At 38.8% G+C, this 27,505-nt stretch overlaps 1 protein-coding gene and 1 long non-coding RNA gene across 5 annotated transcripts; one reads left to right on the forward strand and one right to left on the reverse strand.

The window, feature by feature from the left end:
- Window positions 1–459: 459 nt before the first annotated feature.
- On the reverse strand, window positions 460–14,787 carry LOC127142654 (uncharacterized). Of its 2 annotated transcripts, none has more exons than XR_007813607.1 (8): window positions 14,022–14,787; window positions 13,302–13,411; window positions 13,082–13,185; window positions 12,103–12,332; window positions 4,435–4,485; window positions 3,371–3,456; window positions 2,536–2,659; window positions 460–2,118 (listed from the first exon to the last, which is right to left on the reverse strand). It is a non-coding gene; the product is annotated as an uncharacterized LOC127142654 (long non-coding RNA). The 2 variants fall into 2 exon arrangements; XR_007813608.1 differs by having other exon boundaries at window positions 14,018–14,787.
- prpf40a (PRP40 pre-mRNA processing factor 40 homolog A) lies at window positions 13,313–26,285 on the forward strand. 3 transcript variants are annotated; one of them, XM_018702397.2, is made up of 27 exons: window positions 13,349–13,401; window positions 14,795–14,875; window positions 15,038–15,181; window positions 16,527–16,610; window positions 17,303–17,321; window positions 17,416–17,435; window positions 17,580–17,621; window positions 17,796–17,906; window positions 18,295–18,415; window positions 18,715–18,739; window positions 18,957–19,172; window positions 19,322–19,427; window positions 20,774–20,838; window positions 20,943–21,107; window positions 22,116–22,224; window positions 22,393–22,543; window positions 22,638–22,771; window positions 22,906–23,020; window positions 23,363–23,454; window positions 23,609–23,725; window positions 24,272–24,409; window positions 24,607–24,702; window positions 24,792–24,878; window positions 25,009–25,099; window positions 25,195–25,256; window positions 25,352–25,507; window positions 25,670–26,285. In XM_018702397.2, the coding sequence occupies exons 1-27, from the start codon at window positions 13,399–13,401 to the stop codon at window positions 25,757–25,759; spliced, it is 2,640 nt and encodes an 879-aa protein (XP_018557913.1). In that variant the 5' UTR covers window positions 13,349–13,398; the 3' UTR covers window positions 25,760–26,285. The 3 variants fall into 3 exon arrangements, with proteins under 3 accessions (XP_018557914.1, XP_018557913.1, XP_018557915.1); XM_018702398.2 differs by lacking the exon at window positions 14,795–14,875 and having other exon boundaries at window positions 13,313–13,401; XM_018702399.2 differs by lacking the exons at window positions 13,349–13,401; window positions 14,795–14,875 and having other exon boundaries at window positions 15,155–15,181; window positions 17,580–17,620; window positions 17,794–17,906.
- Window positions 26,286–27,505: the final 1,220 nt, after the last annotated feature.

Below are 27,505 nucleotides of genomic sequence, written 5' to 3' on the forward strand. Positions count from 1 at the left end.
CTCAGTCTCACTGCTCTCCTCAGTGACATTTAGAATTACACGGTGCTGTTGCTTCCAGCAAAAAAGTTCAGAAAAACCCAGACTGCAGACAGACACAGTTAAGAGCCAGATATTTTACCTCAGGAGCTGGTGGAGACCAAAACAAAGCTAAAACGAGACAACCTAATGCTCTATGTCTGGGGGATGTGTAATTATGCAACTGTTTGTTACAGTGTTCATCATAAAGACTTCATACATGTTACAAGTTGTGTTTACATTGCTCTGTTCACCCAGTGTGGCTGGAAAATGAAATAATATTGCTTTAAAGTATATATGGAAACATAAACATGGAAGCTTTGTGGGCCTCAGTAAAACTTGTCTATTTTGTTTGTTGAGTCATAATAATAAGTCAACAATAATATAATAATTAAATTATTAAAAGAACATTTTCAAGAGTTTCGAATGTAGGTCTAGGTCTAGTTTAATGGTCACTGAATGGAAAACAATATCAACAGAATAAAAATGGTTTAAACTGCAATCAATAAAAAATAGTCAATTCATATACATAGAAAAAGAGAAAAGACCAGCTTATGGATTTTGAGATTGATATAACATGCTCCACACATACATTTAAAAAACAGAAATACATAACTTTTGGTCCTTGAAAGAAAATTCATAGGGGAATAACTTCACAAATCCAGACCTATAGAAAATCTCTGTCCATGTATTATGCAGTCCACAAAGACATAATCAATACATTTCTTTATGGAGATGTCATAGATAGCTGTGAGCAGTATACTGATGTGGAGGGTGGGGGGCATACTGCATGGGTTTGAAGACTGTCATGTTATATTAGCCTTTGAATGCAGACTCTGATTACAGGCAGATTAGACAGATTTGACAGAGGGAACCTGACACTCTGAGACTCATGATTGAATAGCTAGGACACTGGAATGGAATCTGAGCGCTGGTTGATAAATATCCAGCTGTGGCCTGTGTCTCCCCGGTCAAAGCATCACATGCAGAGACAACAAATCACTGCTCAAAGGACTGTTCTTTCCTTTTTCAGTTCTTTATAACTGAATTAATGTCTCCAGCTCCTGACCTTTACTTCCATGTTCAGGTCTAGCGATAATAGGCATCACATCCTTCAAAGATTCTTATTATGGAAATGATCGTGTTAGTGGACTTGTGAGTGGGCTTGCAGATTTAATAAGTGACTCTAACAAGATGCAGCTGCCACTCAAATAATAATACAACAGTCACTGGTAAGATGTGAAATTTCAATCAGTACTTCAACAGACTCATGTTAAATGACTACATTGTAAATGATTGCATTTTCAGCCAACGTTGAGTAAATAAAGGTGACTGCATTAAAAACAACTACCAAACAAATCTGTGCTATTAAAGATATTACTTTACATGACAGAGTGTGTGAGCATAGAGATTTATTTTGTTGTTTCTTCAGAAGCACTCAAAAACATACAGATGACAAATTATAAATTACATGCAAGTGATGCATGACATGGCTTGATAGATTTAGACCATACATCTATCATCCTCTGTGAGATGTATTAAATCATCAGTGGTGCAAAAAGTATAAACACCATATCACACAGGTCTGCAAAATTGAAATACATGCTGCACTGTAAGGTCGTCCTTCACTATTCTCAACTAGTGGCAAATGCATGTATGGCATTGGGGGAGTATATTATAAATATAAACCAACACAAATTTATTATGGTGAAGCCTCAGCTGACAGTCTAAGGAAGGCAAGTGTGCTGATACACACTTGGCGTATAGAGAGCTTGTAAGCGCCAGGTCAGTACCTTCAAGGCAGTGCAGAGGACATATAGAAAGACGTAAAGCTCCATTTACTGGTGATGCTGAGACTGGAGCAGACATATGGTCTTGGTGTATGGGGGTTGGTGTGGCAGTGATGACATAGAGACTCTCTCAGCAGTGGTCAACGAGTAGGACCCTCAGGATGGAGCCATGACAAAGTAGGGGACCCTGGGTCAGCAGCTTTGTTGCTTCTCTTAGAGAGATATCATGCTAACTAACTCACAAACAAACATACCAGACCCTAACAAGCTTCTGCGATGGAGGTGAATGTAGAAATGCAGCAGATCAGAATTTCTGCAGGGAGCAAAATTAGTGAAGCATCACATTAGACCTGGCAGAACACTTTAATTTGCTCATTGTTGTGATTACTGATTGTGCTCAAACAAGACACCAATCACAGACATGAAGTCAATGAGGCAGTCTTTATGAAATACTTTGGCAAGTGCACTGAATGCAATAAGACTGGCAGAATATCCACAAGAGAAACGCAATGACAAATAAATAACTCTAGTTTTAAAGGGTTCTTTTTTTTTATCAGTGCTGGTCAAATATAAAGAGAAAAAAAAGCCAGGGGATAACCAAAGTCAATAGGTTTTATCCTCTAGGGAACAGGAATGTTTGCATAAAAGTTCATGGCAATCTATCCAACAGTCATGACTGACACTGCCAGTCATAAAGCCATGGTAGTGAGGGTGTACTTTTTGAGCCCACCTGTTTCCAGACTGTGTATAGTTTGTGATGGAGGTGAATAGATGGTCTTTCTGTGCTCCTGCCATCTCTCCCTTGTGGCTGCTGTACTGATGATGTCCCAAGACACTGTTATTCTGTAAAGGAGCTGCAGGAAGGACACACACAGCTGGTATAACAGAACATATAGAGGAAAGAAAAGGGAAATACAACTTCCTACACTGTACTTTTGTGAATGCTGCAGAGCCTTTTTCACTTGTCATGGCAGGACGTAATAACACAGATGGAACTAATACTGTCACAGATGCCTGTATTTCATTGAAGTGTCACAGTAAGCCAGGCCAGCGACGCAAAAATGTACAAACCCTCCAACTCCTGTATCTAAATATAACACAGCCACCACTGATACTAATAATTACACATTCCTGTTATGCCACAATATCTGCTACCTATTCAATGATTATTTTAATAGGAAAAAAAAACACAAATCAATAATGAATCAATTAAATTGAAAATTTAACTAGATTCACAAAAGTAGGCTGTACATGAACAGCCAGTACTGTTTGCACTTAGAATTACATTAATTACATTAAGATATGCTGTTGCAAACTATATACTCTGCAAAACCTTTCCTACAATAAATGCTGTGAATTTCACAGTTCTAGGCCCTACATTTCAGCCAAATTGGACACTTCTGGATGTGTCTGTATCTGGCAATCCCTGATTGTTAATTAGATACCATGTTAAACTGTCATTCTCTGTTTGCCTGACTTATTTAATTTGCTCCATCCCAAATGCTCTGCTCCCCCTTATCTCCAGGAAACAGTTGGGCTGGAGCCATCTCTCCGCTGGCTCTCACTTCAGCTGGTGCAATCCTGTTGACTTCACACACTGGAGCAATCCTTTTGTGCTGTTTTTCAGAGGCTCTGATATCACAGGTCTGTCCTGTCAGACCGGAGACAGGCATGTAATTAAAAGAGCATTGCTGACTTGTTTTTTCACTGTCTTTCTTTGAGCCTTGTCACTCTTCACTGGGTCAAGAGGCATTTAAGGTACAAATGTTTGGCATTTCATCTTTTTAAATGGGGTTCCCATATGATGGACACTGATAAACCACTGAGCCTCTTTTGAATGAACACAGAATAACATGAGGATTACATATTGGGCAGGCTATATTTAAAATGAGAGCAGCAACAACATTAAATATTGTCCTCTACCCTTCTTTTGTCTGTTACACAGTTGTGATATTTATCAGCATGAAAATGCTTAATTGTTTGGATAACAAATGCCTAAATGCTTCTGTAATGACACTCCTGTAATCACTGAGCGTGGATAAAAGCCCTCGTCTCTCTCTGAAGTTGCTTGTGAGCACCGATGCGAATTAAGGTGGAAACACACAACAAGATCCAGGGAATATTTCTCTGATTTTTTAAAATAATGTGAATGAAATGAGGTGGCTAGGAAATACACTGATGCAGATTTCCAGTTAATTATTATTTTCATTATTTCACACAGAATACAGATAGGAAACACGCATCATGGTTGGATTAACCTTTAAGGGGTCCCCAAGGCAAACATTCGTTGTTGGGCCCCTAATGACCCATACCGTACATAGCAGTTAAATATTTATTCAAGCACTAGTGCTCTAGAGCTCAATTGATTAGCTGATCAGTCAATTAGGCAATTGACAGGAGATGAAATGCAACAATTTGATAATCAGTAGATCATTCACAAACATCTACTGTGCAACCAGCAAATCAAAGAAAGATACTTAACCAGCAGTAAAACTCTTTTATGTAACTACTGCTGTGATTTGATACTTAAATAAGTTTTTCTACTATCATATTTGTGCTACCAAGCTAGCCATAGTAATAGCTGTGTGAGGCCAAGTGTTGCCTATACAACATTATAGTGTTGACTTACCGTTCTTTCATCAGTCATAGACACTTTCTTCCTGACGTGACAGACATTATACTGTAGGTACAAACAACAACAGCAAAAATTTACACCATTTACATCATTAACAACTTTGCTTCCACATATAGCTAAAATCTATTTCACCCACACAGTATGTATTTTATTTATTAATGTATATGTATTAAAAAAACATATTCAATTAATTAATTATGCCGTTCATTATATATGTTCTGATAAGAACAACTTCTAAGTGCTGTCTTTAACATGCAGGTACCTAGTAAAACTAAACAGATCACAATCTGCACTTAGATCATAATGTAATTGTAAAATTATGACCTCACTAATACATCTTTTAATCACAAAATAAAAAATGACCTTTGAATATGTAGTGAGGAATTACATTGTAGGTTGTAATAATTATGAAAACAAACCTCAGCAGAGAGGGTACCACAGAGAACAACATGAAATTGGTTCATCACATTCCAGTGGCAGCTTAAGGCATCAGTTTAATGAAATATCAAATGTGTCAGTGAGTTAAAGTGGTGGGGGATTTTAAATGGAGCCACCCCACCTGTGCCTCAGACATGAGGTCATTATTTTTTGCCTGAGCTCTCAGTTCCTATCAGGTTTTCACCATTTGGTTATTGTGCAGCAAACTCTGCATACTCATTACAGAATGGGAGCAGGTGCTTTCAGCTAACTGAATATCATAATGCTGTGTCAGTCACCACATCTGGGAGGACAATGGATCTGTCTGAGTCTTTGAGGGTCTCATGGGCCCCAGGGAGGATTTGAAATTGGGTATTCAAGTCAATAAGTCAGAAAATAGAGCCGCAAGGGGAGAAAAAAAAATCCCTAGAAATAAATTTAAAAAAGTGTAATTATATTGAATCCATAAAATGAACAAAAAATAAAATATTAACTTTACTTTTCACACAGGTGAAGTGAGTTGTGGGAGATTAATTTGGAGTCCACTGTTATGATTGCAAAATATCTGAGATAAAGACACAGCAACAGATATAAGTGACATTTCAATTAAAAGTCCATTGTAACTGTCCGTGCAATCAAGATGGGCCGCTCACACAATGACACCTGCAATTAATATCTATCTACACACACGTACACATATACATATACACACACACACACACACACACACACACACACACACATATATATATATATAATATATATATATATATATATATATATATATATATATGGTCTTTTATTATTTTGGTGTTAAAATTTAATTGTTATTGCAAAGAATCCTGCACCTTGAAGGGATGTATGTACTCTCCTTCTATACTGTGATAATGAGACTAAAAGTCTACAGCCAGAAACACTGTGAAGCTACACTTAAATTCTATTCAATGATGAGGACTGTTAAAGGTTTAAAAATATTAAGTGGATCTTTGAGGTAACATTATTTTGTCACACATTGTGCTGTTCCCAAAGTCAGGGATGACAGTCCATGCTAAAAAAAAATGTCTTATATTGTAATATCTTGCAGATTTTTGGACTCTCATCAACTGCTAAAAAAGTGGATTTATAAAGTTTGTAAAATTAATGTTGGCCCCTTTATATATGCTGCATCTTTTGAATAAAAAGTCATTTATTCAAAAGATGAACGTAGCTAACTTCTCACAACAAAACTTAAAAACAAAATGTTCTCTTGTGGCCCAAGTGGTCAGTCTTGCATGTCTAATTGGTATTGCCAGATGTTTAGAAGCATTCCAGTGTGTTACAGAATTAGTCCTCTTGCATAACAGATGTCAAATGGTTCCTCTGAATGAGCTTCTTTTTTTTTTGGGGTGGGGGGGGTATTTATCTCCAGTTTGTCAAGTACTGTGGGATTAAACAAGGTGTGGTGAACCTGCCATCGCTGCCCCAATTTAACAGTACACTTCCCACAGCGGCGCCCTCTGGGATCTGTATCTCATTCCACACCTGATGTTGGTTCCCCCCCTGATCTCAGCAGTCTTTCAAAACAACTACGCTCAGTTTCACAAACAGATGCCACATCAGACCTACAGATAGTCTGATCTTTTTCCTCTAATTGCACTGTGCCAAGACAACTCCCATGCATTTAGATGCATAAGGTTTAGCAAGCATCATTGTATCCATGGAGTCACTTTGTCTGATTGACAAGCAGGGCATTACATACGGACAAACGAGCACTGTAATAGCTAATTGACCACTCATTCATGTCCTGAACACAATGTTCTCTGAAGATGGGAGGGACTATATAATAGCAATTACAGTCTGTGGTAGAAGTCAATGTGCTTATCAATTCTATGTATTTTTCTCTTCCTTTGGCTAAGAAAATTGTGTGCTGTTCCTTGGAGATAGGACTAATATCTTATGAGTTTAAATTGGCCACTCTTTTGAGAGCAGTCTATATTTCAAAGTAATCTTGCCGGAGCAGTGTGGTGAGTGTGGTTAAAAGCCATAGCTGATCCAGAGATTACACTGCAGCTCACTTACAATTCACCAAGATAAGCTGAAAAAAATCCTGTGGCTAAAATATTCATCCTGCGCTTGAGCTGAAGTTCCTATGACTACTAGTATATGTGATGCTGCTTGGTGGAGAACTCATGTTTTAATTACACCTGTGGTGTTTAGCACAAAGCTCAAAGATGCAATTGCATAATGCACACATTAAGTAAAGTACCTCCCATATGGAACAGAAAGAGCTGGGAAACTGATTTAAAATGCTGCACAGGAGAAATGAAAACAAGCTTTGTTCATGATCGTGCTTTTGATTATGTGATGGAGTGAACAAGCAAGCAAAGAGACAGACAAGCTATTACAGTACACTGCTATGTACTGATCATTTCTAGTGTGTACATAATAACATTTCCTGAAGCCAAACTCTTATTTTGGTTAAGTTGTGTTTGTATTTATGTCTTCAAACCAAAATTCATTCAAAGTTCATGCATATACATTTGGATTTGCTGGCTCCAAGGAATGTAATTTTGTTTTGAGTTTTGTCTGAGTTTCTTTTTAAATCCTGAATATAAAAATATGGCATTTAAAAGAACCTCGCTAGCTCAGTACAGGTGGTCTACTTTTCTGGAAACGTTAAGGGTAAAAAAGAAAAAAAGGGGAGAACCACAGCAAAGTGCTGTGGCAGTGATATAACATCCAGATATAACACCAGTTGTTCCATATAAGCCAAAATATTTTCCTTGTATTCCTGATAAACCCTCCACCGGCGCAATCATGAAAACACAGGATATTCTTTTGGAAATTTTGTGAAACAAGGGACATGAAGCATAAAGGCCCCATTTCGAAGACTGCTATTACACATAAATCCCTTGGCATCCTCTCTGCACTCCCACTGCTCGCTGCTTTTTCTCCAGCCATTTCCTCTCATTACAGACCACAGACACAGCAGCCAGCGACTGCCCACAGCTGGACATCAGTCCCCAAATGAAAACCACTCACTCACCACCTTCATTCCTACCTAAGATGGCATCGAGTGAGAAACTTTATTTTTATGCTGTGTTTCTAAATGGTGGCAGCCAGAAATATTGCATGAACTAAATGACTGAGGAAAGACTAAGTGTATGATGCTGCAGCTTGAATAATTTCACCCCATGCTGTGAATGCATTTCAGACAAGCAAGAACACGGCTTGTTGCATGTGTGATGCCAGTCATTATAAATAACCAATGTTTTTGCTAATGTACTGAGATAGTGGAGTGATCTACCACAAGATAGAGTTTGTCACTGCTGGGCTAGACATTAATAAGCAAACCTTCATCTCTCTTGTTACAACAATGTCATATGTGTCAGGAGATGGATGGGCTCTGTGGGGTGGAATTCCTATTGCTACTTGTATCAACAAATGTCTGAAAGAGTAGCTTGACATTTTTGGAAATGTACCGTAAGTTTATTCATTTTCCTGCTGAGAGCTAGAGGAGAGGATCAATATCACTGTTATTTATGTATGCTAAATAACCTACAGCCAGGAAACAACTTGCCAGTCCAGCATGTAACCCTCTGGACAGCCAAAATTTTCTGCACTTCAGTTTTTGCATGAATTAAATATGAGATATAACATGTTACTTGGTGAGCTCTAGAGGTGGCAGGAGATTTTTTTATTTTTTTTTTTTTTACTTTGATTGAACAAGGCTAGATCTTTCCTGCTGCTACTGGCAGTTGCTTCATATTTAAGGTACAAACAGTGAGTGGTATCAGTCAGCAATGAAGAAAATGTATGTCCAAAAATGTTGAATTGCAATGGGTTGTCAGACATTTTTTCAACCTTTGGGCAGAGCCAAGTTAGGTGGTTACTGGTGGCAGCTTTATATTTACTGTACAGACATGAGTGTTAGCAATCTTCTTACCTAAATCTTGTCAAGTAAGCAAATGAACAGTTCCTTTAAGACTACTATATATGTGTTTTAATGTTGTTTGATGTAAGTATTCAAACCCCAAAGCCCTACCATCTACTACTGCCACCATTTTGAGGACATATTAAATTGACTGGAGAGTTTCATGCAGTATTTCTAAAAGTGAAGAAATCCACTATAGAGAATCATATTAATCAATGTTGCAAATTGCATCAATCATACCGGGCCTGATAGTACGGTATCACTTCTGTCATTTCAGCCCTGAGCGATCGTGTGTGCGTGTGTGACACTCTGTCCGTCTTTCCTATGCTCATGGCCATGCAGCCTCTGCCACTTTCTGAGTGACAACCTGTCAGCAGAAGCCTGACCAATTCATTTTCTGACAGATGACAATGCATTCTAGATCCCCTCAAAGTGCTCACATGCCCTTATAGTCCGCAGAAGAACACATTCAGCAGAAGCTCACAAGTGCTGAGCATGATGACAGGTTTATCAGACAGAGGATATTCATAACTGAGGCAGGGAGAGTCTTCCTGAGCCGTCTTGCTGCTCAGGCGACAAATAATTTCAACAGAGATTTCAAAGTGTAAAAAGAGGTGGTGGAAAAAACAGGGTCTGACATTTACTATGACATTCAGCAGCCATATCTTATTCATACTTTTTTTCTGCTGTGCTCTGACATCATGGTCAAAGCTGAAAAGAACAGTATGGTGTGTGTGTGTGGCATTGCAAAGGAGAAGTACAGTAGACCCTTTGACATACATGATTGATATCTATGAAATCAGCAACTCTTTCAGAACAAGAGACTGTGAATAGCTGGTACTCAGCAATCAACAGCTTTGTGTGTTCTTGCATGATAATTGCAACCCAGAGAGGAATCTTACCAAAAATAGTTTCTCAACTCCTGCGATAAATTTACTGTGCAGAAGCAATACAGCTGAGGTTCAGAACTGTGATCCCATAGAAGCAGTGTGAAGTCACAGATAAACCAGGCTGCATGTTACATGTATAGTAAATATCATAATGTTTAATCTTTTTTTTTTCCTGGCTCCGAGGTCATGCTTTCATTGGTCATGTGGCACAGTGGTCAATAATCACCCAGAGGACAAAAATGCTTTTAGACAAAACACGTTTCCCTCAAGCAACAACAAAAAAAAAGTCCTTGTCTTTCAAAGGGATGTTACTTATCCAACATATTATCTGGACAAATCACTTCTTGAGGGCAGGTTACCCTACAAAGGAATTTGAAGATGTACCACACTGTGCTGTAATTAACCATTTGAAGTGTGGCTTCAGTTAGAAAGAAAATGATCCCAAGCCATGTGAATGTATAAAATCTTCATTACATTAAAGAGATTTTGATGAATCATAAAAAGAAGTTGCCTGAATTTTCTTTTGCTACAATTTTCTCTTTGTTCTGCAAAAGTTCTTTGGTCGAGGGAAACAAATCTAAACAGGCAAATATGACCTATTTCAGGGCTGTTCTGGCTCCTTTGTTTTTAGAGAGGAAATTGAAAAGCAAGCTGCAAATGTAATACTGTGCTTTGTTGATAGTTAATGTGAGCTCAGTTGACAGGAAGCCAATTGTTAGATGAGGGAAGAGTGCCTGTGAGGCAGGTCAGCAGCATGCTGGACTCAAAGCTCACTGGGTGAAATGACTAGGGGCAAACATTGACCACCTCATATACTGTGAATCAATCACACACACAACAATGAGGCACTAGTAAACTGTGTTAGCGTATATAAATAGAACACCAAAGCATATAAATGCACTGCGTATATATCTGTGGTGTATGGAATCTGCTGAGAAATTATCATTTTTACTATCTTACAATCTACAAACAAATGAATGATAAATAAAACATGACGATAAGATCAATAAAAAGTATCAAACCAAAGACTTAAGCCAGAACCGTATTTGATTTGTGTGAGACGTCTTTTATTGATGTCTGTCCGGAAAATCTTTTTCATTCATTCTCAGCAGGAAGGTCTGGACTTGTTACCAGCTACAAAAGAGCACCCCTGCTGGAAACTACTCAGGAACCCTAAGGTAGCACCATGGCAAGCAGCCATCCATATACCACCTATCCTCTGAGGATGGAAGGGGGGCTGGAGCCAATCCCAGCTGACATTGGGCCAGAGGTAGGGTACACCCTATCCAGATGGCCAGTCTATCACAGGGCCTGACATATAGAGGCAAACAACCATTCACACTCACAATTACACCTATGGGCAATTTAGAGTCACCAGTTAACCTAATCTGCATGTCTTTGGACTATGGGAGGAAGCTGGAGTACCCAGAGAGAACCCACATGAAGGGAACATGCAAACTCCACACAGGACTGTCACCTCACAGCAAGAAGGGTCCCCAGGCAAACTGGAGAAGGTTCTCCAGTTTGTCTGTCTCTTTAAACACTGCATCACATGCCAAGCAGTTTTACTAACTTTCAAAAAATAATTTACAACTGCTTACATTTTAATTTCAGTTTCAAGTCATATTTTCATATATTATACAATTTATAAAACAAGATTTTTGTAATATATAAATAATTTAGTTCCTGTTATTTGTCTGCTCAAAGATCAGTAATATTCAATACAAAGTGAATTTTGAGATCTAATTACAAGATGAAAGGCTAAAACAACTCAATATATTATGCTTGCTGAGAGCTGTATTTGTTTTTAAATGTCTTTTTAATCATTCAGTCAAACTAAAAACAGCTATGCAGTTATGATTCATGGCTAGTTTTATGTTTGTTTGTTTCCCTGAAGACAAGTGATGCACTGTGGTTGACTGACTCCCATCATTAGGTTGAAGCTCGATCCATCACTGCTCCTCACTGTCGCCTTGTTGTCTTTTTGGCTTGTTAAAAGAATGGATAGGGAATTCTCTTGCACTTGTCAGTGAATGGATCAGAGTTTATTGCAGTCTACCTCGAGTGTGGGCTCATCTGTTTCCCAGCTCTTTGTTGCATGCTTCACACTCCAATAGCACTCTAAATCCCAGGGACAACTCCACAGCAAGCAACAGCAGTGAGAGCAGTATATAGATAAGCTGTAATATCCGTTTTTCATTTTTGAAAAGATCTTGAATACATCATTCAATATGTTTAAGGCACTGTGCATGGCATCTCTACAGAACAGTACTAAATGAAAATCAATGTGTTCATTAGGCCATCAAACTAATTTTCTGTTTCAATAACCCTCATAATGGTTGTGCTACTGCTTACCCTTGTTTTGCGTAAAAAATAAATAAATAAATAAAAAGAAGACCAGAATGCAGGAGCAAAAGAAACAGGAAATGGTGAGGACCTTACCCATGTGAATGGCACTTAAAGAGGTTAGAAGTGTGTAGACTGACCACTTTCTAATTTCCCACTGTCATTGGGAATCATTCCAGCCACATGCAGCCAAGAGAGCTGTGTCACAGAAGCCAATAATTGGAAAATCACAGCCAGTTCTCCAAATGATCCCCAATACACCAAGGTAATTTGCTGTGCCTGAACACCAGCTACTCCAGCCTCTGAATGGGCACCTGTTACAACATCTAAAATAACAGGGGAGAAAATCACTCATTGTAACAGTGTAAAGAATAACTTCTTTGGCAAAGAATTCTGTATCATGTACAGGGAAGTTCAAGGTGATAATTGCAAATCAGTGGATCTAACGCAGAATGTAATTAGGGTCATAACGACATTTAAGAAATACCCTTTAACCTAATTTTCCAATTATTTACAAAACAATATCCCTCTTTTTAAACCACAGATTCCTTTCAGTGACTTAAAGTAAAATCCTTTCATAGGAAAGTAATAATATTACTAGCCTACATATAAACCTACTGTTCATGTACTTAATTTAGAAATAGATGTGCTGTAAATTGCTGTATATTACCCATTCAATAATCATTTCAATGATCTTTGCACTACTTGAACAGTGTGGTTATTAACCAGACAACAGTCTTGTACATTTGACCTGTATTCAGAGTGTAGCTTGGAGGTATCTCTCATTGACTGCATGTCTCTGTTGGTATCTTCTCTGTCTAATGTTGCAACTAGGAATATATAGACTTTTTTTAAAAATCTGTCTTTTGAATGTGCCTATTACATGTATTACATTATTAATTAATTTCACTATATTTTATTTCACCATGGGTGTATTTTAATCTACCTTATAAAGAGAATTTAATTGTGTTTATTATTAGTTAATAAACACTTTGTAATTAGTTAATATTCTCTTTGTCTAGGTTAGACAGACTAAACTGTTGCATTTGAAAATAAAAACTCAATTTTGACTTACTGGCTTTTTGCAGCTCATGGTCTTCCACTGCAGATGCAATTATCAATACTCATGATGCTCATTTCTTGTGGAGATGGCTCAGTGGTTAAATATACTGTATTGTTCTGAAACTCATAAATATATAAAAATGACAACACTGCCCCACTGTCTGATATTGCGCATTATTGCGCATTGCGTATATGCACATTACTAACGCAGAGCGACGCTACAGAATCCTTACCTTTGACCTCTGTGCATCAGCAGGGAGTTGAACCAATCATTTCGATCGTTGTTGAGAGGTGCTCAAATTTGTCGGAGCCACTTACCCTCTCGTCAACATGGTGAGTGCACCTATTCAAAAATCTGTTTAGTTACAATAAAGTAAAAGCTATACATTTCTTAGAGTGTATATGTGAATGTTTTCCGTTTGGTTAATAACAGTCTCTTTGCCTACACGATGCTATAATAACGCCTTACGTTCTAGAACACCACGTTAGCATGTCGTGTTAGCTCTGAGCTAAGGTAGCGGCACACACAGATCGTCGTGGTGCAGACTATGTCCTGAAACTCATGAGTACTACACAATTAGAAGAATAACTATCACTTTTAGCTAACTTGGGCTGAATGTAACATCAGTAAATGCACCATGAACTTGACTTTAAGGTTGGTAAAAGGCGTATTTAGTCAGTTGAGTGGTTAACCAACTAAGCTCTCACATTAGCCTCAAACCATTATTCGTTGCCAGAATTTAGACAGAGTCTTCAGTCATTCAGAAAGAACAGCCTTTTACACAATAACAGTTACTAAGCAAGTTAACATTACTCCGATGCAAAGATCTAACTTTTAAATAATGCCTGTGTTTACTATCAGTGACAATTAAATGACCAGAGAGTAACATTTAGGGGAATCTACCGGTTGAAAGGAAACATAGTATGTTTAAGTTTAGTGCATAATCACCTACAATGAATCAGCTTTCATTCGAACGAGCCATTTAAAATTGCATAGGAAGGGGGTCCTCTTCCACAGAGTCGTGTAGCGCCGTCATGTTTCTACAGTAGCCCAGAACAGACAATCCGAGTGGCTCTATATATAGAGCCTTTCGTGTTTTTACGCTGACGCCTCATATCGTTATAGTTTGTTACATGTCAACATTCACCTGTAGTTTTGCAGACTAAATACAATATCTAACGATACGGCGACTGTTATAGGGTGACGGGTTGACACCTGACTTTCCAAGCGTAGACTTTCAACCCTCTTGGAAATAAAGGGCAAGGCAATCAGTTGGTTGCAATCTGCGTTCTTACCTAGATGCCATCCTACACACTGGTCAAAGTTGGGTAAAATGGTCAAAGACAGTCCTGCCGAGAATTTGTAAGGGATTTTGGTTACATGTGAATCAGTAGGGGTAGCCAGACTCTTACACATAATTATTTGTGATAATATAGTTTTGTTTTTTTTTTTAATTGACACTAATGCAGGTAAATAACACCTCTGCAATAAATCTTTATGAAGGTTACAGTGTTCGTTTCAGTTGAAATCATGTTTTCGAGGTATTGAGTCAACTTAATGGTGATTTTGGAGGCTGCTCTTTGTGGTGCTGTTGAGTTGTACCGTATTATATTGAGAGACATGTCTTATTTTTTTTTGTCCACCTTCATTTATAAAAATGTGGAACAATTCTAAATTTTTTTAAAACCCTGAAAACGGATATTTCTTATTTCTTATTCATGACAGTCTTCATCGGAGGCTAATAATGGCCCGAGCCAAGCGCCACCTTATCCAGGTGTACCGCCCTCAGGGATACCTCCCCCATTTGTAAGTCAGTGACAGAGATGTTTATAACAAATAGACTTCCTCCTCTTGTTCAAGCTGTCATACGGGGCTGAGCTGAAAGTGGTAAATGTTAAAGGTTTTCATTAATGTTTCATGTAATCTAATGTAGCTTTTTTTTCTCTCTTTTCCTATTCCTTTGTCTAGATGGGACCACCAGGAATACCGCCTCATTTCCCTCCCATGGGAATGCCACCTATGGGGCAGCGACCTCCCAGCATGACTCCGATGCCTCCTGGTATAATTCCCCCTGGTATAATGCCACCAATGGGAGCACCTCCAATGGGACAGGTGAAGTTGTAAGCTCATTGTTTTATTAAGTTTTTTTCTTTTTTTGGACTTGTTAAGTCTGGGGGCTTGTTGGCTTGTGTTTTTGCTGTTCCTTGCTCTTTCATCTTGCTCTCAATCTGACTCAACATAGACTTGTAATTTTGCACATCCTAAAACAAATGCACAAAAAAGCTAAATGGCATTATTTAAAACTCTTTGTGCTGCTTCAGAGTTTTTCGTTATGTTTTGGATGAATTTTCAAACCTCTGAACTGAAAGAAGAAGTAAGCTTTTGTATGTTACTGCTTTGCCCCTGACATGTGGTGGTTAAGCAGCTCAGTTGTTGATCATGTGTAGCCTTACAGCAATAAAGACAAAGTCTCAGCTAGGACATATTTGATAGGTTAAGAAAAGTCTGTTTCATTACAACTTAGGCTTGTCATGTAAGTAAGTATGTCAGTGTCGGGTCCTATAAAAATAACTCCCATATTTTAACAATAAAGGGATTCTGTTAACTCAATCATGTGTTGATCATTAGAAAGGTTTTTAACTTCCCTGACAACAGCATGTTTTGACACATGAGGGAGACATCATTGCTCTCATTCATACTTACAGAGAGCAAACATGATCAGAGTTGATGTACTGAAGTGTCAGGTGGACTTGCAACAGGCTATAAATATGTTTTCAAGCTTTGAATGAAAATGATTGCTTCTTATCCCATCACAACAAATAGTGATTGTTATATTGAACTCATGTCAGTTATCATTCAAACATACTGCTGCTGTTTCTCTGTTAGGGTTTGTTCAGGTCAATATTTATCAGGTCTAATCACCTTGGGGTTTATTTTGGGTCAGGTCTGGTTGTGTTCAGGTTACTTTCAGATTGAGTCTCTCTTTTTTGAAAATGAATTTATGTAAGACCTCTAACTTATAGTTCTCCAACGAGATACCACTTAACTGAGGAAGCTTGCTTGTGCTTTGTCTCAAACTTCTGCCACTGGTTGACTGAATACTGCTGAGGTAGTCACACTCATTTTTTAAGATTGCATTTATTTATTTAAAGCAAAATGGGTCAGATTTAGCAAGCATATGTTGATACTGTCACAGGGAGGTGTTTGATCAAAGTGCCAGAAACACAAGTCTGTAGCTTGGAGTATGGTGTGTTGCTGCTTCACAGATCGCAAGCTGTGGCATCACACCATAAATAAGCACAGCAGACTCCGTTTCAGTCTCACCTTCTCCTCCCAGTTGCAAGCAGCTTTCCACATAGACACAAACACCCTGTCTCACACTGTGTCTTGATACTTGTGCCTGCACTAGGTGGTATGGAAATGCCAGATGAATATTTCATGATGCCTCTTTTATTAGATGCCAGGCATGATGCCACCTATGATGCCAGGGATGATGATGCCCCCTCGCATGCCAGCTGCGGCTGTACAACCAACAGGACCGGTAACTCTTCTCACTACTTTTTCATCAGTGTTCTGCTTCACACTTCTTAAAAATACACAATCCTAATCTGTGAAATGCTAAATGAAGCATTTGCACAGCTAAGTGACACTTCTGTTAGATATGAATTGATGTCACTCCAAAAAAAAAAAAAACCCAACAAACAAACAAAAAAAAAAACTAATCAGTATATTCTTAACTACAGATTGAAATGAAACAGCTGAAAACAAAATTAAATACACTGACTGATTAAATTGAAAATGAACACCTGCACTGCATGCAATATGTCCCTTATTGCCATGTTTTGTTTTGGCTTTGGTTCAGCTGTTAATAACTGTAAATTTAATGAAACACATGAGCCCTTCACTGTTGATGTTCTGTTAATTTGTCTTTTTACTGAGTAGCGAGCAAGTTATGTAAATGAGCAGTCTGATATATTCATTATAAGAACACCCAGGCAGCTTTGGGGATCAGAAGACATCCACTTAATCAACACAAGTATATTTTGCATCTTTAGGGTGTGGAGTTTTGTACTAATTAGGAAAGCTTTGTCAGTTACTGCAGTATTGTGAATGCTGAGTCGGTATTCCCTGCTGAATTCATCACTCATTGGTAGAGATATACTGATGTATACCTCCAGATTTGTTCACATTTCTTGGGAAAATAATCCACTAATTAAATTGTCTTTTCCACAGCCTGGTGTTGACTCTACAGGTAAGACTCTTATTTGATATGATTTATATTCTTCCATATTTTGTGTTCATTAGAAGTAGAGGTTCTGACTGATTTGTGTGTTTTATCTGCACAGCTGCTGCACCTGGAACAGCTGTAAGTATAATATAATTTCTCTTTCCATGCAGTAATTGCAAATTTACATATTTGAGTTCTCATCATTAGCTGCAGTATTTTTGCCCTTTGTCTTCTCAATAACTGCAGTCTGACAACCTTTCCTTTATTCTCTCTTCTCTGCAGAGTACCACAAATGGATCTCCACAGGAAGAGCAGCCAAAAAAGGTTTGTGTACACTGAAAACGGAGAGATTGATGTGAAAGACTTTGCTATATTAACTGGGAACTGTAAAAGCATTTAATATAGTGCCAGAGTGAAATGGCTTCTTGCTTGGTTTCTTTCCTCCTCTGTTTTTTTAAATACTGAAACAGCTGATTCTGTTGTTTTTGTCCTGTGCAGAAATCCCTGTGGACCGAACACAAATCACTGGATGGGAAGACTTATTATTACAACACAGAGACCAAACAGTCCACATGGGAGAAACCGGATGAACTCAAGTCTCCTGCAGAAGTACAAACCTTAATTACTTACATCACTTGTTTTAAGCACTGTCCACGAATCATTTATCTATTCACTTACATATTCACTTACTTCTTTACACAAAAAATTTGACATATTTTTTACCATGCCTTTTATCAGGGACAGAGCATGTTAATCAAAATTAAGTGAACTATAAATGTGCCAGATTCAGACATTGATGCCTTTGTCTCAGCTACATTCCCCTTTTTTAGAATCTTAAAATGCCCTATCTGCATATATTAAACATCTCTCATACTAAATACAATTCAATCAACTGCACATACTTAATGGTTATTTTCATATGGACCCTGTCATTGCAGTATTCTCAGTGCAGTATATCCCAGCTGACATAATTTCTCCTCCGTTTTTCCCCTTGTAGCAAATGTTGTCTAAATGCCCTTGGAAGGAGTACAAGTCAGACACAGGGAAGCCTTATTATTACAACTCTCAGACAAAGGAGTCCAGATGGACCAAACCCAAGGAGCTGGAGGATCTGGAGGGTAAAGAGCTGCTGTGATGATGATGTCAAACCTGTTGTGAGATTGGCAGTGATGTTTCATACTGAGCTCCATAGATGAGCCTTTAACAGCATGATGAATGGCAGGCTGCTGCTTGTTCAACGAATGATGCCATGCATTAGGGGGTTTGGACATCACTGATGTACAAGTACAGAAAGTACAAATGCAGGAACACATGGTGGCTCCTTCAGTAAATGTATCCCTTTGCTGGTCTCTTATCTGCAGTAAGCTTTGAAATGAAAACAAGTAGCCTAACAGCTATCTCCTTTTGTTTATTCCAGCAATGATCAAAGCAGAGGAGAATGGGTAAGAGCTTCTTGTTTACCTTTGGTTACTCTTCACTGCTACACTACGCATCATGAACAACAAATACAATTAATAAAAGTTATCAAAAGCCCTGTTTATTTTATTATTGATACCGCCATGTATGTTATTTCATTCATTCATTTGGTAGCCTTCTATATCCCAGTCAGTTACACTATCCTCATGTTCGTAAAATCATGTAATGTGTCTTCACCAACAGCACGGCAGAGGCAGCAGCCCCTGGCACCACCACAGCTCCTGCAGTGCAAGCAGATAATACAGCCACTATGGCGACCGTCATGGAGGCGGAAACTGCAACAGCAGTCTCAGAGGAACACCAGTCCCAGGCGGCCGTGCATCACACAGCTGAGGTCAAGACTGCAGATGCACCTGTGGTGTCCTCAGAGAGTTCAGCTGCCACAGAGGCCACAGCCAGGTAAACAATTATGCTTTATACAGAGACAGGTACTGTGCTACAAACGTATACATAAAGCCAGAAACATAGGGTCGCAGTGACATGGGGTTTATCTTCATACTAGCCTTTCAATTTAATGTTAATCAGATGTCATCTTCCTCTACCCTCAGTGTTGAAGTTACAAAGGAAGAACGGCCAGAACTTCAGAAGAAAACTTACAAATGGAACACAAAAGAGGAGGCCAAGCAGGCTTTCAAAGAGCTGCTGAAGGAGAAGGTGAGACAGATTGTCAAATGGGGTTAACCTGTAGATGAACCAGGCCACACAGGAGAGTCCAAAGGCTGTGCTGTCTCTGTATGGCAGTAGGGAATATCCGTGTTACTTAACATTTAATAGTTCAAATACAAAAACTTCCATCTGCTTATGTCAGCATGCTGGCCTGTACATAAATTGGCATCCATTAATATGCTTTTAGCTGTGACCAGCAACAAGAGGTAATGCATCCTGTGGGTTGGTTGGTCAGTCAGGCCAAAAGATTTCAAGACTTAATTTGGAGCTCAGTTTGCAATGCCAGATATTACAGGATTTAATCCCTACAAATTGACATCAAAGTGGCTGTAGTTTGCCACAGATTATGAGCTTGTTGTTTTAAAATTGTTAAAACAAAATCTTATTTTTAGAGCAAATGTTCCTCAAAACACACCATCTGTACAGCACATGAAATGAAATCACAATAATCTGGCTGGTTCTTTGATTAACAGTGTGAGATTGGATAACAATTTGGATTAGAACTGTGGTCATTTTACTGTACTAAAGCTTACTTGTGCAGACAAAAATAACAGTCCAAAAGTCAGCCTCTTATAAATTCAACAAGTGTTGTGATGATTGAGTTGTACACCATTATACATAGAGGGTCTGATTTTTAAGATTAATTTTCTCCATCTCTCTCCTAATGCCTGATTTGTTTAGCAGCATATGTTTTGAATTCTGATCCAGATCAAATCCCTGGCCTTTCTCATTAGCCCCCTGGGAGGTCTAGGCATGATTGTTGAGGTTCACCTCCTGTTGTTGTGTGTTCAGTTGCAAGGTGGCCTCGCACCACCCACCTTGAATGCTGCTATAATTAGGCTCTTTTTAATTTTGTGTACAAAGCTCTCCTCTGAGATTGCTCGCCATTTCCAGCAAGATCTTAATGGCTCTGTCTTTGTGATTAGCTTTATTGGATCAAAGGCATGGGGCTGGTTGGGATTAAGACAGTGAGAGAAAGTGGCATGCCTCAGTGAGTTAGAATAACTGTGACAGCTGACTAGACAGAGGCACGTGGTGGAATCTGTTCATAATGGATGAAGGAGTCGCTCCTTGGGAGAGGCAAGTGGCAGAGGGGCACTTCTTTGAATTATTGCCACTACACACCTCTTAACCCGGCATCTATTAGTAATTAAGAAAATGTGTTGACTTCTAGGAGCCAAAGCAGCACAGCTCATTGTTTCTCCTCCTGTCTCATGCTTTTTATAGCAAAGGACAAAAAGACAATCCATTTTCTTTGATATATTTTGTTCACAAGCAAATTTACCAATTTTGTTTGAGCGTGCAGGCAATCATTACATGTCTTTATTTTTCAGGGAGTGTCCTCAAACTCCTCATGGGAACAGGCCATGAAAATGATTATCAATGATCCCCGCTACAGGTACACTATCCTCACGTTATCATTTTATCCTACTTACCTTACAATAGGAGATGAGAACAATGCATCTCTGACCTCAAATTGCTCACTTTTCCTTATCAACAAAGCGCACTTCCCAAACTGAGTGAGAAGAAGCAGGCGTTTAATGCCTACAAAGTCCAGACAGAGAAGGAAGAGAAGGAAGAGGCCAGAATTAAATACAAGGAGTCCAAAGAGACTTTCCAGAGGTTCTTGGAGAACCACGACAAGATGACATCTACCACCAGATACAAGTAAGTGCTGCAGTGACCCCACAATAAATGTGTGTTTTTTCCCTCCCATATTGACTTGTGGTTTCCCCAGTTGTCAATATGATTATGCAGATGAGATGACTGAAAGGTCATCTATGGCTTGTGCACGCCATTGTGTAGTTACAACACTGTTAGCTGCCACTTAACTACTTTGACCTGCTAGAGCTTATTACACTGTTGTTGAATTGTGTCCACAGTGTTGCTCGGCCACAGTTTAGTGAGTGAACAAACATTAGTAAGACATGGGCATATGGCATCTTTCTATTTTTCAACTTTCAATTTCATCCAATTTCTTGCTGTTTTCAATCAGATTCTCACACATAAATGCAGCAGAGACACCAGAAATGAAAAGAAAGATTTTCCCTGATGTTGGTTCAAGGTTCTTTCTTTCACCCATAAACAAGTAGCATGGAAACGCGCTGAAACATGTTGCAGTTTCACCTGCACTTTTTGGCATTTTGGTGAAAGTCATCATGCCGGACGGAGGGGACAGACAGATTGACTGGTGACCTTGACAATGAGCCAGTTTCAGAGTTCATCTGGCACTGGGGTTGTGGTGGTGACTGGGGATGCAATCTGGGATGACACACAACAAGCAGTTGGAGAGTGATAGCAGGCCTGACTGATGGTGTGTATGTGTGTGTGTGTGTGAGAGAGAGAGTGAGCGAGTGAGTGAGTGTATGTATGTATGTGTGTCTCTCTTCTTACACTAAAAATCTCATTTCACTGTGGTCAGCCACAGTCCCTGAGTCTTGGAGCAGCAATCAAGGAAATGAAACATTCAGTGCATATCATGAAAGACAGCTTCCTAAAAAGTCTAACCATACTTTTAAAATTTGAAGTTTTGTAATAACTCAACTGCATCTGATGGCTTGCACTAATCATTAATAGCCAGTGTTTTAAAGGTAAATTTGGCCTGTGAAATGCTGCCCTCATGTGGTTTACTGTGAGTAGATATCTTAAATGTGTATGTATGTACTTGCAATCCAGGAAAGCAGAGCAGATGTTTAGTGAGCTCGAAGTGTGGAGTTGCGTTCCAGAGAGAGACAGGCTGGAGATCTATGAAGATGTGTTGTTCTACCTCGCCAAGAAAGAGAAGGTAAGGCTTTGCTCTACAGTTCAGCCAAAACACTAAGTTTTAGTATTTTAATCATTTATCTTTCAGTCTTCAGGCAGTATCAGAGGTGATTTTACCTGAGGATGGGAGTTTTGCAAATATTGGCACAATTACCATCCTGATTTCATTCTCTGTTTCAACTGTTTCCAGGAGCAAGCCAAGCAGCTAAGAAAGAGGAACTGGGAAGCTCTGAAAAACATTCTGGACAACATGGCCAACGTCACCTACCGCACCACCTGGTCTGAGGCCCAGCAGTACCTGTTAGACAACCCCACTTTTGCAGAGGATGAAGAGCTGCAAAGTATGAAAGAATGTTATTTACTTTTCAGTCTACCCATAGGAAACAAACTGTGTACCTATGCAACTGTACTGAAATTGTTATTATCTGCTGACAGATATGGACAAGGAGGATGCCCTAATTTGTTTTGAGGAGCACATCCGGGCACTGGAGAAAGAGGAGGAGGAAGAGAAACAGAAGACTCTTCTCAGGGAGAGGAGACGACAACGCAAGAACAGAGAGGCCTTCCAGGTGAGAGGGAATGGATACTTACAAACGTACTGGAAGTTACTAGAAAAGAAAAACTGGCCTGATTTCTCAAATAAAGAAAATGTTGCAGTGGTTCCAAACTGTTCATTACATCATGTTTTGCTGTTTTCTCTCAGAAATTTCTGGATGAGCTTCATGACCATGGCCAGCTTCACTCCATGTCTGCCTGGATGGAAATGTACCCAACGCTGAGCTCAGACATCCGCTTTGCCAACATGCTGGGCCAGCCGGGTAAGACAGCAGGCTACAGTACACGTGGCTTCACACGTCTGCATGAGCTGAACGCTCCGAAGCACGTGGCCGTGACATGCAGACAACAACACATGACATGAACACAGGAACAGGCATACACAACTCAGGATGCAAATACTGTACAAAACACAGTGCACTATCAATCAAGTTTTATCCTATTCACTTTAGATTGCTTTTTGTTCACTTTTCGCCAAATATTCAGCTACATTTTTTTTTATTTTGTAGCCGCTTCATTGTTTTTGCATCCTTGTTGTATGACTGTGATTGTTGGTTTATGGTTTTTGCTGCATATTTTACTTATTTATGGTGTTTACTGTGCAGGTTCCACTCCCCTGGATCTATTCAAATTCTATGTGGAAGACCTGAAGGCTCGCTACCACGATGAAAAAAGGATAATCAAAGATATTTTGAAGGTGAGATTATTATACTTATTATATTTTTTGGCATATTGTCATAAGAGCAAAGTGTATACCTTACATCTGCTCAGTGTCTTTTCTGAGGGTTGTTTTGTTGCAGGTATATATTTACAAGTTATATTTTACTTTATTCCCCGCTCTCCTCCTCCAGGACAAAGGCTTCCTGGTTGAAGTCAACACCAGCTTTGACGATTTTGGATCAGTCATTAGCTCAGACAAGAGAGCCACCACACTGGACGCAGGAAACATAAAGCTGGCCTTCAACAGTGTAAGACTCCTGTCCTACATAAGTTTTTTTCACCCCAGCCTTTCACACATCCTTTATATACTCAGTGGCTACTTTAAGTGCACTTTCAATCTATTGCAATTCAAAGCATCAACTCTGTCATAAATTTTACATTAGCAAAGTTACAGTGTTCAGTTTTTGTTGGCATTGTCAGAAATGTTTATTACTGAGGTCATTTTTTTCCTCCCTGTTTACATCAATGATGGAGACACCTCTGAATATAAAACACAGTAGTACACCATCGCTGTGACCTGTGCTAAAACATATAATTTAAGTAACACCTCCACGACAGCGTCAAATAACATAACTGATAAATTATTGTTGCATTGGACTGCATTTGATTGTACAGGTGCAGTGTAGCTTCTGAGCAAAGGGAACAAAGTATTACAACAGTAAAACCAGCTGATGAGTCTAAGGTGTAAGAATTTGAGCTTTGCTTGTACACTTGACTTGTGATAAGAAGAAAAGTTCTAGTTTTCTTGTTTTCAAAGTTTGTATTCGTTAGCGTAACCCACTCTTTCTGTTTAGTTACTAGAGAAGGCTGAAGCCAGAGAGAGGGAGCGAGAGAAGGAGGAGGCCAGGAAGATGAAAAGGAAAGAAGCAGCCTTTAAGAACATGCTGAAACAGGCCACACCACCGCTGGAGCCAGAAGCTTCATGGGAAGGAGTACGTCTTTTTAAGCAAATAAGATTATTACAATTTGACAGCATAAACCATTTTCTGTTCATATCATTTCTCCACTGTTTAGTTGTAATATTTTCTAAATAACTCGTAAAAGTAATAAATAGTAGGTTGTCTTTTCAGTCATTTATATCATACCATCGTACCTGTGTTTTGTGATGACTCACAATTTAACATTTCAGGTCAGAGAGAGATTCTTAAAAGAATCTGCTTTCGAAGACGTGACTCTGGAGTCAGAGAGAAAAAGGATATTCAAAGACTTCATGCATGTCTTAGAGGTAAGGCTGTGATGACAGTGGGAATGGGCTGAATTCATCATTCATCATCATCATGATGATGTTCAACATGGTGTTCATTATTTTAACAGCATGAATGCCAGCATCACCACTCTAAGACAAAGAAGCACTCAAAGAAGTCCAAGAAGCACCACAGGAAACGTTCCCGCTCTCGATCGGTCAGTAGCCCTCATCACTGTGCTTAGACAAGACTGTGAGCTGTGGCCAAACAATTTAGCAATCAATAATCTACCCCCCTACATCCTGCCTTGTTGATCTCTAAATTACTTGACTTTAATTATGTGACAGGGATCAGAGTCTGAGGATGAGGAATACCACAAGAAGAAAAAGAGGTCACAGTCCAAATCCCCCTCTGAACGCTCCTCTAGTGGAGAATCTGGTGAGTCATTTTCACAGCTTAGTGAATTTATTTATCATTATATAGAGGACTTGCAGGGCCATTGACATTTATTGTGATTTTCTGCCTGAAACCAGAGAGAAGCTATAAGAAATCCAAGAAGCACAAGAAGAAGGGCAAGAAGAGACGCCACAAGTCTGTAAGTATACAGGAAGGCCACAAAATCCATTTATCGTGACTGCGTAATGTAAATGTTGCGTTTGTACGTACACTGATTGCTATTCTGACAAACAGGCATCACCGGATTCTGACAATGAGAAGAAAGGAAGAGACCGTGATGGAAAGCGTGATAAAGACCTCGAGAAAGATAAAGAGAATGACAAGTCTCGGGGGAAATCTCGCTCCGACTCTAAACAGAAGTCTCCGAAAAGGAAAGCAGCCAAAGAAGAAGTAAATTTTCTTCATTAACATATATTTATATTGTTTTTAAGGTTACATAGATGTTGAAGTTCATGTGGATTTGAATAGGTGAAAGTTTCACAGTGTTTTAGTCATCATTCCTCATTGTTTATCACATTATTGACTCTTTGTGTTTTCCTGTGTTGTGTTCAGGGTGGCTGGGATACGTCAGGCAGCGAGTTAAGTGAAGGAGAGCTGGAGAAAAGGAGAAGAACTTTACTGGAACAGCTGGATGCACCTTGATGATCACACCACTGCTGCCCTTTTGGTGTATTTCTGCATCCATTCCCCCTTCAAGCTCATCTGACTGCACTGGTCGTACCATCCTGGACTGACTGTGTGAGACAACACCTTCCACTGGTATTTAATGGGAATACGCTACACTGAACTTACACCCTTATTTGGTAAATAAGTTGACATCAGGAACAGCTAATCAATTGTTAAATGTCAGATTGTCCTTTTGTTGCTTTTGTTAGCTTTAAGAATTTTTTTAGTTGACTGTAGTTGTATATGTTTCCAATGCCAATAATTTTTTTAAATATTCAATTAAAAGCATATCTTAATGTCCAACTGACCGTCTCTCACCTGGAAATGTAGCAAGAAAACAGGCACTTGTCCACCAAGTTAAGAAATCACAGGAAATATCTCTGAATTGATCCAACTTAACTGCAGCTGTATCTTCAAGGAATGATCTGAAAAGGTTTAATTGGAACATTTTGTTAAATTTGATATGCTGTAGTTAAATGTAATAAAATACTGTTTCAATGGATGACATCTGTAATTGGATACTTTGAAAGTTCAGTACGGTCAAAGTCAAGGGTTCTTTCGATTTACCTATTTAAATTTATGACACCAGCAAACCCAGTACCAAACCTTTCAAAGTAGCTGCACTATTACTTTAACGTGACCTTCAAAAAGTCAATTCACCATCAGATCATGCTACCAGACGTGCAAAATAACCAACAGGAAGTCTTTTAATAATAGTATTGAGAGCTCTCTGTGAATTCTCAATCATTACCAGTGTCAAGCTGACATAAAGTCCAAGGTAAACAATTCTATAATCAATGTAAATAGTTTATTTGATCATATTCATTGAAAATCTCATATCACCTACTTTTAAAAAAAGCTTGTTATTTTTTGTAATACGCGCAAACTGCCTAAAATACTTTTCTGATGAACGTTTAAAAAAACAAACAAACATGCCAGTATTATCCAGTTAAAGAAATGACATTATTACAGATGGTGGAGCTGAGAGAAAATGAGATGTATGGCAGCACGTGCTTCAGTGGAGATGATTACAGTCAAGAAAGGAGGGTGCGTCACTGAACCACAGAACCAGCTCCTCACAAGTCGACAAATACAGACTAGTTTAACAGTTACAGTGAGTCCATGAAGTTCAAATATTTCAACACTTGCAAATCAGAACATGCTGCGTGTTTTTGCAACTGGCTTTCGTGCACCCATGACACACCCACAAGCAAACTCAAGTGATCCTCCTGCATAATGTGAGATGTGATTGAACGCACTACTGTAGGTTTCTGGCCACATTTGGCTTAATTAAATATACAAAAACTATAAGTTAAAATAACATTCAAGTTGTATAGCACAAGGCAATGAAAACTTTTGTTTAAACAATATGTACAATATTAACCATCTGGTAGTGTGAATAAGTAAAGAAAAAAAAAAGAGGAAAAACACATGGTTTGTAGCAAAATATCTGTACATTTAGGAAACCTTTTTTTGTGTTGTGTACTTTTGTTTAGCCATGTTCTAATGACCGTGGACACAAATTAGATGGAAATATGAGCTTAAAGGAATCTTTTCAGTGGTTAAATACTATACATTAAAATTACAATAAAGTGAGTAGACACAGTAGCCTGGAATATGATTAACCTGTAAAAACATTTACAGAGATAAAATGCAAAGTTATGTCCAGTTTTGACAATGAGATCATCCAGTAAGGTTCGGTATCTTCCGTGCAGTTTCTAT

Source organism: Lates calcarifer, linkage group LG1 (assembly GCF_001640805.2).
Source record: "Lates calcarifer isolate ASB-BC8 linkage group LG1, TLL_Latcal_v3, whole genome shotgun sequence".
In the NCBI taxonomy this organism is placed as follows: Eukaryota; Metazoa; Chordata; class Actinopteri; family Centropomidae; genus Lates; species Lates calcarifer.

Excerpts from the sequence above, each read along its gene's own strand:
- prpf40a (XM_018702397.2), top strand. Across the intron at positions 21,108-22,115 it reads ACATCTACCACCAGATACAA|GAAAGCAGAGCAGATGTTTA; the intron begins GTAAGTGCTGCA and ends CTTGCAATCCAG. Across the intron at positions 25,100-25,194 it reads CTCCTCTAGTGGAGAATCTG|AGAGAAGCTATAAGAAATCC; the intron begins GTGAGTCATTTT and ends GCCTGAAACCAG.